The sequence below is a fragment of the Gossypium hirsutum genome, chromosome D10 (assembly GCF_007990345.1).
Source record: "Gossypium hirsutum isolate 1008001.06 chromosome D10, Gossypium_hirsutum_v2.1, whole genome shotgun sequence".
Lineage (NCBI taxonomy): Eukaryota > Viridiplantae > Streptophyta > Magnoliopsida > Malvales > Malvaceae > Gossypium > Gossypium hirsutum.
The window spans coordinates 58068369-58081546 of record NC_053446.1 but is presented as its reverse complement, the minus strand read 5'-3'; the positions used below and the strand labels follow the sequence as shown (position 1 = coordinate 58081546).

Here is a 13178-nt window from a genome sequence, read left to right as displayed (position 1 = left end):
TGCTAAATTGGCCAGTAGTGTATGAAGGGTCAAAATTATTTTTTTTTCTCTTTTTTAATTAAAGATGTGGGAAAGGGAATGTCAAGGTTCCAACCTTTTACTTGTTATCAACCAAAATTTCATTATGATAGAACTTAGTTTTTGAAAATCAGAATCATGATAATAAATTCAATTCACTAATTGTGAAACATTTAGAGCACGTTTGGTTCACTGTATTGGAATAGAGGCGTAATGGAATAGAGATGTAATGGAATAGATGTGTAATAGCAAATCAATTGTTTGGTTGAATGTAATGAAATAGAGGCGTAATAGTATTCTTGTGTTTGGTTGAATGGAATAGAGGTGTAATAGCATAATGAAAAAAACTAAAATGACTAGAATACCCTTAGCATAAATTTGTTTGGGTAAATGATTATTGTTATTGTTATTTAAATTTTAATAAGATTATTAATATCAATAATAAATAATTTAATCATATTTAAACATAATTATTATTAAATATATTATAATTAAAATATATAATTTAATAAAATTATTAATAATCAATATTCTTATATGAATTTACTCAAATCATAATATATGATACTATAAAATATAATTTAACATAATTATTATTAAATATATTATAATTAAAATATATAATTTAATAAAATTCTTAATAATTAATATTCTTATATGAATTTACTCAAATCATAATATATGATACTATAAAAGAAAATTGATCACAAGCCATCACATTTACAAGTCTACATATTTGTATCCTCTACCTTAATCTATACTATTTATAAAATGACTAATTGAATTGATATCACAAACTAACTCTATACCAACTCAGTTGGAAAATTATTAAAATGCGTTTACTTTAAAGGATAATTAATATTATTTTAAGAATATTTTGTTATTTCATACTTTTATATAAAATTTCAAATAAAAATCGCACACACGAGTAACAAATGAAAATGAAAATCTCTTACCCCCACTTCACCCATAATCATTTGTTGAAATCTAGTTGTAATAATGGCATACAACTTACATCAAGATAAATGAATGATCTATAAAAAAGACAAAAGGCTTTTCTTTTCAAGAACTGTTCCAAGTCTAACAATCAAGGAATGCAAAGAATATTTCCTGGCCTATTTACCGGTTTTCAATTATGTTACATGGACTCCATGATGAACATCCAATACAAGTATAATTAATTTTTTTTCTATGCCTTTCTACGAACTTATCATACCATCATGTCAATTCATGTGTCCCACATGAATAATTCATAGAAAACGAAGGGCCCGATCCGATCAACATTGTTATTGAGAACCATTTTCATGTGTATCAGATAGCAATAGACGATGAGACAGCTGCAGCAGGCAAGTTCTTGTCCAGAAAACTAATGGTGGAAGTGAGATACTTGTCCTTCGCATTCAAACACAATTTGGCAGTTTCAATCAGTTTCGAGCAGACAGATAATACATGTTCGTTTATCTGCATGAACACGTGAAAGACACATTGAAGGCATGATCATACCCAATGCTACGACTACATTCTGGCCCCCACAGAGAAAAACCATTGCAACTGTTATCGTTCTTTAATATTCTCCAATTAAGTTGTGGACTGAGTTTAAAAGCAGCAGATGGTTGCATTTATCAGCTATTTCCTAATAATGAGCCATATTCTCCTGATAAGTTTGATTGAACCAAACAGATTTATGAATCCTTCCACCACATTATCTCTATTGCTCAAATGGCTAACAAAATTAAATCAAAGAGAAACAGAAAGATAAATGTATACCTTGAGTTCAATAATGTTACTAAGGGCCCCACGACATTCCATAAGAAATGCTAAATGTCGTTCATACTCTACTCCATGGTCTACCTAAACATAGAGCAATAGCTGTCAACAAGTCGCATTGATAGTCAAAAGTAATCACAACCTAGAGGAACATAACAGAGAAAAAATACCATTCGGACAAAACGAGAAATAAACCGTGCTTGCTGTTGGTTAGCATCATTTTTCATGTTTACAAGATCAGTATCACTATGTAAAGCCTGTGATATTTCAAAGAGTAACTGTATGGTTGTTGGATCATGTACATAACCATTCCTGCTCAATAACACAAGCATGAGATAAAACTCTAGCTGGATGTGCTTCAAAAACACAAAATACAAATACCCTTCAACAACAAACCAAAGGAAAAGAATGCAGCATAACCTACAAGAAACTTAACAGATATCCCCAATTGTTTATAAAGCATATGAATGCCAGCCTCAGTGACTAGGTTTATAGAATTTTCTGCCACTGCACTGCTTTGAATGTCACATCACAGAAATAATTGTGTTAATACCTACAAAATATTTGGCATGCATTCCGACAGTATAGAAACCTCAACCTGCTCCATGTACATATGAAAAAAAATTATAAAGGATGCATAACCTATACCTGATGCTATCTTTAACACATAATAGAGATATTGTCATAAGAATCTTGAGGTGAATCTTTGGTTTTCACTGAGATATTATGTTACGAGTAAATAGTAGATGAAAACAAGTCCAAGTGCCTCATGCAGCAGTGGCTGGGCAGAGATTATGACAGCATCAAGGCAAGCAAAGTAGCCATGGCAACAATAAACAGAACCAAAAAAAAATAAAAACAAAAGGGCAAGGCCTTGGCTGCATGAACTAGGACCATAAGACAAACAAAAATTACCTTGTAGCCATATCAAGTATATGCATATTGACAATGCCCCGAGAGTTCCCATGCATCATATCTAAGATCTAAAGAAAATGATTCTACAAAAAAACAAATTGCAGCCACCCACTCATTAGTGATGTGATAACTTAGTTCTGTAATTACACCAAGCTACGCTAGTACACGAAAACATGAAACGACTAAAGTGTTACTAGGTATTCTCAGCACATCTGTAGGGCAATTTCCATGTCAACTGGTAACGAAAAGCTGAAGAAGGAAGAGAGAGAGGGACTAACCAAGATTGAAGAATATTCAATCTAGAAAATAGTTTAGAAAATTACCAAAGAAAACACATGTTCCAAGTCCTTAAAATGAGAAAGAAGCTTCACCAAGATGGATTGCAAACTTGCTAGTTCATCTTCAGCTAACACTTTATCAGATGCCAACTTTGAGATCCCTTCCAGAATAGTCTTTAGATGGCCATCCTGCATAACCAATGGATTCGGAGGATTGGATCTATTACAGCAAATGAATACCAAAAATGAAACTACTCAAAACAGGGAAAGAAGCACTCTGAGCTAGAACATAAGATACAAGTCAAGTAACAAACCACTTCTATGAATTTTTATTGTGGTTCTGCTAGAACTGAAGATTTCCATCTATCATGAAAAGTGAAATTCGAATATCTGTTTGCCTTTTAATTTTCCTTCCAGAGTCAGAACATTTTTCTGTATGTAATTTGGCAACAGAGAAGTAAAGAAACAAAGATCTGTATTTTCTGAGAATTACAGAATTGAAATTTTAATAACTTGGCAACTTTTTGGCACAAAACTCTTCTAACTTTCTTCATTAGTGCAACTAAGAAAGGAGAGTCCCAATAGGGACAAAGCAAAGAGCACGTCCACACTTACCATCTGATTTTGAAGAACAATATCAAGAAAAGAAACAGAGGGAGCAAATCGGCAGAAAAGAAAAGAAAATAAACAGAGGGAACAAATCGGCAGAGGCTAGAAGGAACAGAAGAGAAACAAATGGTAAGCCGATGGGAGGGTAAAACAGGGAGGAATTACAAATCGGTGAATTTCACCGATTAGATCAGTAATGTATTACAATGGTATTAGCAATACTATGAACCAAACATAGTAATGAGGGGGGATTAGGTGGGGCCACCGATTATAGCCAATACACCCAACCAAACATGGTGTTAATTCTTTGAATGGGTCAATAGAATCATTTGATTAGTTCTGCTAATGACTTCAACCAAAGTCCGATTTCTTGGCATAACAATAATTTGTATTCTTAAATGATATCGGTAGAATTTGCAATCATTGTGAAAATTCTATTTTTCCTTACGATTAATATCTTACTCACAAGGAGCAGACACAGAATCTCGTAATTTACAACCAAATCATTCAATATATCCTTTTTTATAGGACAAATTCTCACATTTAAATTATGTGCTAGAGGAACTAATACATCATCCCATTCGTCTAGAAATCTTAGCTCAAGCTCTTCGTTATTGACTAAAAGATACTTCTTCTTTACATCTATTAAGATTCTATTTACGAGCATTGTAATTTGAAGAGTTTTATTACTCTAAAGAAATCTAATTCAATTTTTAATTCATTACACCGCGAGCTTGGTTATCCGAAAATTTCTTGTTAAAACAAACGTGCATCTAGGGGTGTTAATTCAGTCAAAACTGAATGTTAAAACTGAATTAACCGACCGAATCGATCTAATTCAATTAATCGATTGGTAGTTGAATTTAGTTCGGTTGGAGGTCGGTTAATGCTTTTTTAAAATTTCGGTTATTAGTTAATTCAGTTCAAAATCAGATAATTAATCGAATTAAATAATATATGTAATAGCCTAATTTTGCCCGGGCCCAAATTACAAACAAATAAAAAGTAAATTACAAGCTCAAAATAATGGCCCAAAATATATAACCTAACCCAAAACCCAATAACCCAAGCCCAAACTACTAACCCTAAGCCCGTAACCTAAACTATTTTCAGAAAAAACTAAAAAACCCTAGCCCACGCAAAGAACAGTAAAAAAACAATAAAAAACAACAGTGTAATGTAGGACATTCGGCTATAAAAGCCATTACCACAATGTAATTTTTTTATAGAGAGACAATCGAATAGATTCAAAAACTTGAATACAAAAATAGTGAAAGTTACAGTGTTTCTTAAAAAAAAAAAGGTAGTCATTTATTTTGCTTTTTTAAAATATATATATATAATAAAATAAAAAGTTGAGTTTTTTTTACCTAATTCTTCGCCTTCCGCCGTCGTGGGTGGGTGAGGAAGGCTTCATCAAAGAGAAGAAAACTGAAAGGTTTTCTCTCTTTTTTTTTTTGGAGTTTTGGCAGTTTCGACTCCGAATCAGAGTTCTACGCGAAAAGGGGAGTTAAAGGTGGAGTTTTGGATTTTTTCGGCCACCGGAGGCAGCGGCCGCCGTTGCTGATGATAGTGACCGAGGCAGACGTGCGACGGCACTCATGGTCGGAGAAGGGATGATTTCAGAGAAAAAAGAAAGAGGGAAAGCCTTTTTTTTCTAAGGAGTATAGAAACGATTTAATTTTTTTTTACTTAAATAAGGCACCTAAACAACGTCGTTTTGTCGTGGTCCCAAATGCCTCAGAACGACGCCGTTTTGGGGCCGACCTGTCAACCCGACCCAACCCTCCTTAGGATCTACGTGTTTTCTAAAAGGGGGTCTAATTGTTGTTTTGGCCCTTCCGCTTTTTTGCTACTTTTCAATTTCGTCCTACTATTTATTATTATTATTATTTTCGCCCTTTTATTTTGTTTTTTGTGCAATTTAGTCCCTCGACCACTGTGGACCCATTTAGGGGATGACATGTGTCCCAGGGCTTGGAATAATTACCCATTTGAACCCTGCTCCTTTTCACGCATCACATTTTAGTCCTTTATTATTTATTTTATCCCAGTTTATCCTTTTAATTTCATTTGAGTTACGATTAAGTCCTTCATTTATTTTAATTTAGCCTTTTATGAATTGTTCTTTTTATTTATTTATTTACTTATTTATTATTCCTTTACTTTTTTTAATTAGGGTTTTTTTTATATTTCCTTTTTATCATGCAGTTTTTTTTCTTTGTTCTTATTTTTTGCCTTTATTATTATTAATATTTCATTATTATCTATTCATTTATTTATTTATTATTCCTTTTTTATATTTAAAGTTGGTGTTGTTTATATTTCCTTTTTATTGTGAATTTAATTTTTTCCTTTTTTACCCTCATTACCCTTATTATTATTTTATTATTTATGTTATGATAGTAAGCATAACACACTTATCGCTATTATTGTCATTTTTTCATTATCATCATAGTTGTATTATTATTACGCACTTGCATAGTATTTTTATTTTTTATTTTATTTTATTGATTTACTCATTTGTTCATTTATTTACTTATTATGTTAATATCATCATTTCATTTTTACCCGTTACTATGTTTCTTTTTTTGTGCTAACATTTGTGCCGTGTATCGCGTTAAAACATATTCGTCCATTTTATTACTAGGTCTAGATAAATTAAAAAAACATATTATTAAAAGGTTGCATTCGTTTTACCACATGAATAGGAAATATTTAAAAAGAAAAGAAAAGAAGAAGCTATGTTCATTATTTTGGAATTAGAAGAGTAGTGTTCCTAACTTATGGAATATGGCTTCTTTCTAAAACCGAGATAGTCGAATATCTATTTTAAAATAAATAAAAAAATGAGATTTAAGTAACGATCAAATGACGTTTATTCTCGTTTTCAAGGATTTAAGGCATTGTGTCCTAACTTACGGGACATGATCCTTTCTTCTCGATTAACCTGAAATAAGCTCTTTTCGTGAAAATTAATTTAGTTAAGTAATGTCTTAATACAAAAAGGGGTCGTGTTTTAAACTCTCTTCAAATTTTCAATTCTCGACACTAATACATAAAGTAATCTACTAGGTACCAATTTTGGGCTTCACGAGGATGCTAATCATTCCTCATGCGTAACCGACTCCTGAACCCAATTCCTGGATTTTGTAGATAAAAAAGTATCGTTTTAATAAGTCTAACATTTTATTAAAATGAGCTTTGAGGTGATCCAATCACACCTAAGTAAAAAGGATTAGTAGCGACTCCATTTTTGTTTTTTTAAAGAAAAGTCAATCTAAAAAAAGGTTTCGACAATAGATATTATATATAATATATATTTTTATATTAGCAATATAATTTTGAAACTATTATTTTTTATATTAATCGAAATAGGTAATATATTATATATATATTTGAACTATTAAAGAAAAACTGAATTTTAGCAATATTTTTTTATATGTTTTATACTTATTTTTATTAATTCAGTTAATTAAACGAAATATTTCAATTTAGTTAATAAATTTAAAAAAATAGATACAATGAAGAATTAAAGATATATACATTTTGAGTATCTCCATCCACTTCAAAATAATTTTAATATCATTTAATAAAAATTTCCATTTTTTTAGTTAAAATGATGGATTTATTTTGGGACAATTTACCTAAAAAAGTCGTTTTTTTCAAAATTTACCAAAATGGGCCGGTTTTTTTATTATTTACCGGAATGGTCCACAAGGGCGCGATTTTATACTATTTGCTTAGAAACGTCAAAAAAAATTATTTCTTACATGACCAACTATCGCGAAATCGTGTCCATGAGGGTACGATTTCACAATTTCTTCTCAATTAGCATCCTCGAGGGCGCAATTTTACACTATTTGACCAAAAACGTCAACTCGAAATAATTTATTTCGGGACCCCTAAACCCTAAAAAGCTTGCACCCTAAACCCTAAAAGCCAGAAAAATGGAAACGTGAAATCAACGTCAAAATCACGTCCCCGAGAACGCGCTACGTGGCAGGAGATCGCGTCCACGTCAGTGCGACCTGCTGACGTGGAAGGAAATCGCATCTTTGAGGGCGCGATTTCCTTCCACGTCAGCAGGTCGCGCTGACGTGGACGCGATGTCCTGACACGTACCCTGACATCGCGCTGACGTGGACGCGATTTCCCGAAAAATGGACCATTCCTGTAAATAATAAAAAAATCAGCCCATTTCAGTAAATTTTGAAAAAAATGGCTTTTTTTTAGGTAAAATAGCCTTTATTTTGATATGATATCATTATTTAAAATCCCCAACTAAAAATGTCATAATCCCGCCATTTTATCAACGGTAAAAAGCCATGCCTTTCTCGCTCAAACTCACTCCCAACTTCGTCCCCCACATCCCTGACCCTCATCGTGTAAATTTTCTTTTCTTCGTTTCTTTTATTTTCTTTCCACTCGCGCTGACGTGGACGCGATGTCCTGAAACGTAGATTGACATCGCGCTGACGTGGACGCGATTTTCCGGAAAATAGACTATTCCGGTAAATAATAAAAAAATCAGCCCATTTCGATAAATTTTGAAGAAAAAAAACGACTTTTTTAAGTAAAATAGCATTTATTTTGATATGATATCATTATTTAAAATCTCCAACTAAAAATGTCATAATCCCGCCATTTTATCAACTCTAAAAAGCCATGCCTTTCTCGCTCAAACTCACGCCCAACTTCGTCCCCCACATCCCTGACCCTCATCGTGTAAATTTTCTTTTCTTCGTTTCTTTTATTTTCTTTCCACTATTTTTTGTTCTATTTATTTTATTAGTCTCTAATTATACCAATATAATTTCCATTTTTTCTCTAGGGTTTCAATCTGATTTCATTTTTAAGCATTTCTGGAATTCGCAATTCCACGAGCCTTGTCTCTCTGAATTCCAAGAAGCTCTCTTGCTCAATCAACGGCGACAACAACATTGTAAGCGCCATTTGGTTATTTATTTATGTTTATTTTTTCATAATTATAATGACCTATTTGTTGAATTGGGAATTTCTTTTACTGCTCGATTTGTTATCTGTTTAAATTTCAAATTTAATTCATGATATTTGGCTTCTGTTAATTTTTTAATTTGTATTCTTTCTATTGCCGGCGGTTACTAGGTTTATGGCCCAACTGATGACGGCAATTATTCAACGAACAATGAGGGTATGGAATTTGTAAATAGACACTTTATAATAAAGGGATTTTTGTTTATTTATATACTTTTGTTTATTATTTTGTTTAACTTCTTTATTTTTGTTCGATGTAAAGGTTCGACGGCTGGAAAGAGTGAGGCTAGTCAAGGACAATCGTTTTTTCATCTAAAGAGTATTTACTACGTGCTTTTTATTTAATTATTTATTTGTGTTTGCTCCCATTTATACTAATTTCGATTGAAATACAATGTTTATTGCATTTATGTTACCCAAATTATTCCTTTTCCTAAAATTTGGATATGAGCATGAGAACAAGATCCTCTGAATATATGAAAAAACTTCTAAAAAAAACGATTATTTCTGCATCAAATACATATTGCAACTCACCTTGAGTTCCAGTAACGTAGATTATTATAATCACTAATTTTGAAAGGTCTCCAACTAGTTGATACATGCTTTTGAGCAGCATGTTTTTCCATTCACCCGAAATCTCTGTTGTTGTGATTTGCATAGCCATACTTTGTTGTTCTAGATTTGAGTATATTGATAAAGAATGCCTGTATTAATTTCTTAATTTTGCTTTGGCTGGAGTGCTGTTGTTGGATAGCAGCGAACTGTGCTTTTAAACTATAAATCCTTCTATGCTAGATTTCTATTCATTCTGTATCTTCTTTTTTCTCTTTCTCTCTTTAAATGATATGTCACTCTAAATGCAATTATTATTTAACCATATGACACAGATTTACACCAGAAATGATAACCATGCTAAATAACTTATTTTCTCTGGGGAGGAGTTGTTTTAATCTTAACAGCAGCAATAAACAATGCCATGCTTTCACATCTTGACTTCTTTTGTTTTGTGTACTTATGAACCTTATTCTAATAAAATGAAGAGGGTGGGGGATATGTGGGGCTAATTTTTTTGTTGGTTCTTGTTCTTCGGTTCTCAGTGTGCTGAAGAAGTTGAGACAATATGGAATTTCTGGGGTGTTGTCTTATGGGCTACTGAATACAGTTTACTACCTCATTACCTTTCTCTTGGTGTGGTAAGTAAACTATTGCTTCATTGTTAGTTCATGATTTCCTTGCTTGATTTCAGTTGGCATATATATTGCATTATTATAATATTAGTTTTTAGCATTCATAATTTTGATTCACCAGTCAGTTGACATATGTAAAATATTATTTGGATTTGATTTATATCATTCCTTTCCTACTCACTGAGGACACAGTGTCTTAATTATCTAATCTGCCATGTTTGGTTTTGTTGTGAGGCAGACTGATTTCATGTTGCATATACATTTAAAGGAACTATTTAACAAGAGCCACACTAAACCAAAGTTACTTTTTTGTACATCTACATTTTGGCTAAAATGATATTTTAAAAAAGGCATTAATGTCTCTGGTTCCCATTTCCCATACATCATTGTTGTCATCAGTTTTTTTTTTTTTTGAGTAATGATGGAAAAAGTTTCCTGTTTCTTATCTAGTCATCCTGCTTAGGTGCTCTACATGCATTTATTATGTAGTTACGTAACAAGAAGTGGTTTTGCTTCCATTTAAGGTTTTATGTTGCCCCAGTACCTGGTAGAATGGGTTATATGGCAGCTGCTCAGAGGTAATATCTCATCCTTTTCATTGTTTATGAGAATGCAGATGATATGAGCATTCTCCTGCCTTGCAGATTTCTCAAGGTTATGGCCATGGTTTGGGCAGGAAGCCAAGTGACTAAGCTTGTTAGAGCTGGCGGGTGAGTTGATAGAATTTAAATGTCTCTCCTTAAACATTAGTTAGTTCAGAATCTTTGAAAGAATTGATAATTCCTGATTAGTCCTCAATTGCAAGTAATTTGGTTTTAATTAAATCCATTTATTTTATTTGTTCAACTTCTACACTGTTAAGTGCAGGTCTTTTGTGCTCTTATTGCAGCGAATTATATGTCATGTATTTTGGATCAGTTAAAGAAAATTCTAGACCATTGTCTTAACATACACAGAACATAAAAGCACATGGAACTTTTCAAAATATTTTTTCATTTTACATCTTTTTGGTGATGGGGGTGGGGGGAGGGATGAACCTCTCTTATAGAAATGGGTCATTTCTATACACAGTGGTTGGGACATTCTTAGTGCTGTGGATTATATTTTAATAACCTACGATAATCTAGTTTATGCCAAGTTGCGCCTTTGTCATATCTTATGTTAATCAAACTCGAATGTGAGTGTTGAATACGAGTATGTGTCCAACACTAGTATTTCAACTAAAATGAAGAATTGGAGCAACATGGTTGTATCTATTCGATGCTTCTTGTTGAGTGATCATAATTTCATAACGGGTTCGAAAACTGTTCTATCCATTTCTGATAACTGTAAATATGAGATCACTACAGCGGATTTTCATTTAAAATCCTAGATAGCCATCAATCAAATAAATTTATTTCTTTTCTCCAAACTTTTTAAAGTAAATTGTTCTCCATCTAAAACCATTTAATGCTATGTTGGTGCTTTTATTGCAGGGCCCTTGCTCTTGCCCCATTTGTAGACAGAGGATTGTCGTGGTTCACTCTCAAATTTAAGTTTGAATCTCAGGGAAAGGTATCTGACTTTATCTCGTTAGGTTAGCAAGCATATGAATTAATATTTTAAAAAACAGATCAGAGCTCCAACGGTTTGATGTTCTTAAATTGTTTAATGTTTAAATACTTTAAACACTTATTTTGTAAAATAAAATTATAAAGTTAGTTATTAATTAACAGAAAAATGAATTTGGCTTAACGTTAGTATCCTTAGTATAAAACTAAGAAATTAAAACCATACGTATCAATTACAAATACTAGGGTTTAAAGTTTAAACCCTATAAGTGTTATCTCCCCTTCACCCATTTGTATTATGCACCAAACAAAATGTAGAAAACTGGTGTTTTATCGGTACTGTATACAGTTTGAGCTGGTTCATCGTTTATCCGGTTTTTATAGCTAGTAGACAGGACTGGCCACTAGTTCCTGATTTTATTCAGTTCAACCAGCTGGTCTGATCCAGTTTTTTATTCCTTGATCTGATTCCATTCAAAATGTCTCCAGGCTTCCATGGTGATTGTAGGATTTTGTTTTGGGCTGGCTTTGACGCTGTTTTTGGTTGTGACAGTGCTTTGGGCATAGGCTATTTTTTTGGTTCTCACCGGTTTTCAATTTTGGGCTGTCTTACATCCTATGAAATTTTTTAGCTTTATGATTTTGGTTTCATATACTCTTTGTAGATGATAGAACGTTCATGTAAAAATAACAGTAGATTGGATGTTTTTAATTTTTATAATAACTATGCTAATATACTTGTTTTAAAATTTTAAGATCAGAACTTATAATATGATTGTTTAAAAATAATTGTTTTAAATTTTAAATTTTGAATTACCCACATTAAATCTTAACAGTATTATTGTCTAAATCAGCTTAAATATTCAAATTTAGGGTTTCTATTGTTTGATAAATTTTTTGAAAATATTTTATAAAAATTATTTTAAATGAAACAAACATACATTTAAGAATTTATAATTTTTTTTATTGTTTAACTGAATTTATTTGATATCTGTTAAATTTATATTTTACATTGTTTTTGCATATATTGCAATGATTTGTTTATAAATAAATACATCCAATTAAATATTGAAAACTAGTGTCAAAGAAAAGATTCAAAGAGAAAAATAAATTACAATAAGAAATTCCTTGACCTAAGAAAGTAAATTACACAAGAATATGTATGTATGGTTTTTGTGGACCTTTCTGCATCAATCGAATTAACCATGTTGGCTGTCGACATAGTTTTGACCTCAACCTTAAACACTAGGCCTGCCATTGTTATGCCAATTGCAACTCCTTGCAAGGACAATCTCCTAGCATCTGTTTTAGTATTACAGAGAGGGTTCAATTTCATTTTAATCAAAATAATCTCAAAGATTGTAGCACTTAATAAAAGTTATGCGGTGGACACTTGAAACGAACATATAAATGATCGAAGTCGATGGCAACTCACCATCATTTGCAGTGATGGAAAAGTTTGAATAGAACTGGTAATCATGGTACTACATACTGCAACTTGATCCATACACCTCCCATCCTCTCTTATTTCCAATTATGGTTCTAAATGTCATTAGCTGAGTATACAAGCAATTGTTGCAGTCAGTTCTACTTATATCCCTAGTGCACTGAGCCATGCCATACCTCTTCCCAAATTGTCTTGCATCCAACATTGCTGCATGAAACATCGACCTAAATTATAACAAGAATGATAGCAAATCATTCAACTAAAAAAATCATAAAACGGTAAAAAAAAATTAAGCAACAGAAATAACAACTTAGGAACAATCGACATCAAACTAAGATATGTTTATTCCATTGTTACAACAAGCGAATTGATAGCACAAGAAGATGTTAAA

The 13178-nt window shown here is 32.1% G+C and overlaps 2 protein-coding genes across 10 annotated transcripts; one reads left to right on the top strand and one right to left on the bottom strand.

The window, feature by feature from the left end:
- Positions 1-980: 980 nt before the first annotated feature.
- On the bottom strand, positions 981-3790 carry LOC121203434 (uncharacterized). Of its 8 annotated transcripts, none has more exons than XM_041103415.1 (7): positions 3594-3772; positions 3293-3410; positions 3024-3198; positions 2701-2783; positions 1956-2097; positions 1786-1869; positions 981-1479 (listed from the first exon to the last, which is right to left on the bottom strand). In XM_041103415.1, exons 4-7 carry the CDS (start codon positions 2757-2759, stop codon positions 1330-1332), a joined length of 435 nt encoding a protein of 144 aa, XP_040959349.1. In that variant the 5' UTR covers positions 2760-2783; positions 3024-3198; positions 3293-3410; positions 3594-3772; the 3' UTR covers positions 981-1329. The 8 variants fall into 8 exon arrangements, with proteins under 8 accessions (XP_040959349.1, XP_040959348.1, XP_040959352.1 ...); XM_041103414.1 differs by having other exon boundaries at positions 3024-3167; XM_041103418.1 differs by lacking the exon at positions 3293-3410 and having other exon boundaries at positions 981-1651; positions 3024-3167; positions 3594-3778.
- A 4399-nt stretch (positions 3791-8189) lies between these two features.
- LOC107915201 (uncharacterized) lies at positions 8190-12095 on the top strand. 2 transcript variants are annotated; one of them, XM_016844368.2, is made up of 9 exons: positions 8191-8315; positions 8422-8532; positions 8715-8760; positions 8866-8922; positions 9701-9796; positions 10315-10368; positions 10435-10500; positions 11266-11344; positions 11830-12095. In XM_016844368.2, the coding sequence occupies exons 6-9, from the start codon at positions 10343-10345 to the stop codon at positions 11905-11907; spliced, it is 249 nt and encodes an 82-aa protein (XP_016699857.2). In that variant the 5' UTR covers positions 8191-8315; positions 8422-8532; positions 8715-8760; positions 8866-8922; positions 9701-9796; positions 10315-10342; the 3' UTR covers positions 11908-12095. The 2 variants fall into 2 exon arrangements, 1 of the variants encoding a protein (XP_016699857.2); XR_005919810.1 differs by lacking the exons at positions 10435-10500; positions 11266-11344; positions 11830-12095 and having other exon boundaries at positions 8190-8315; positions 10315-10374.
- The last annotated feature ends 1083 nt before the right edge of the window (positions 12096-13178 follow it).

Excerpts from the sequence above, each read along its gene's own strand:
- LOC107915201 (XM_016844368.2), top strand. The coding sequence starts at position 10,343 with ATGGGTTATATGGCAGCTGCTCAGAG. Across the intron at positions 10,369-10,434 it reads TATATGGCAGCTGCTCAGAG|ATTTCTCAAGGTTATGGCCA; the intron begins GTAATATCTCAT and ends CCTGCCTTGCAG. Across the intron at positions 10,501-11,265 it reads AAGCTTGTTAGAGCTGGCGG|GGCCCTTGCTCTTGCCCCAT; the intron begins GTGAGTTGATAG and ends CTTTTATTGCAG.
- LOC121203434 (XM_041103415.1), bottom strand. The coding sequence starts at position 2,759 with ATGATGCATGGGAACTCTCGGGGCATTGTCAATATGCATATACTTGAT. Across the intron at positions 2,098-2,700 it reads ATACTTGATATGGCTACAAG|GAATGGTTATGTACATGATC; the intron begins GTAATTTTTGTT and ends GTTATTGAGCAG. Across the intron at positions 1,870-1,955 it reads TTTCTCGTTTTGTCCGAATG|GTAGACCATGGAGTAGAGTA; the intron begins GTATTTTTTCTC and ends CTCTATGTTTAG.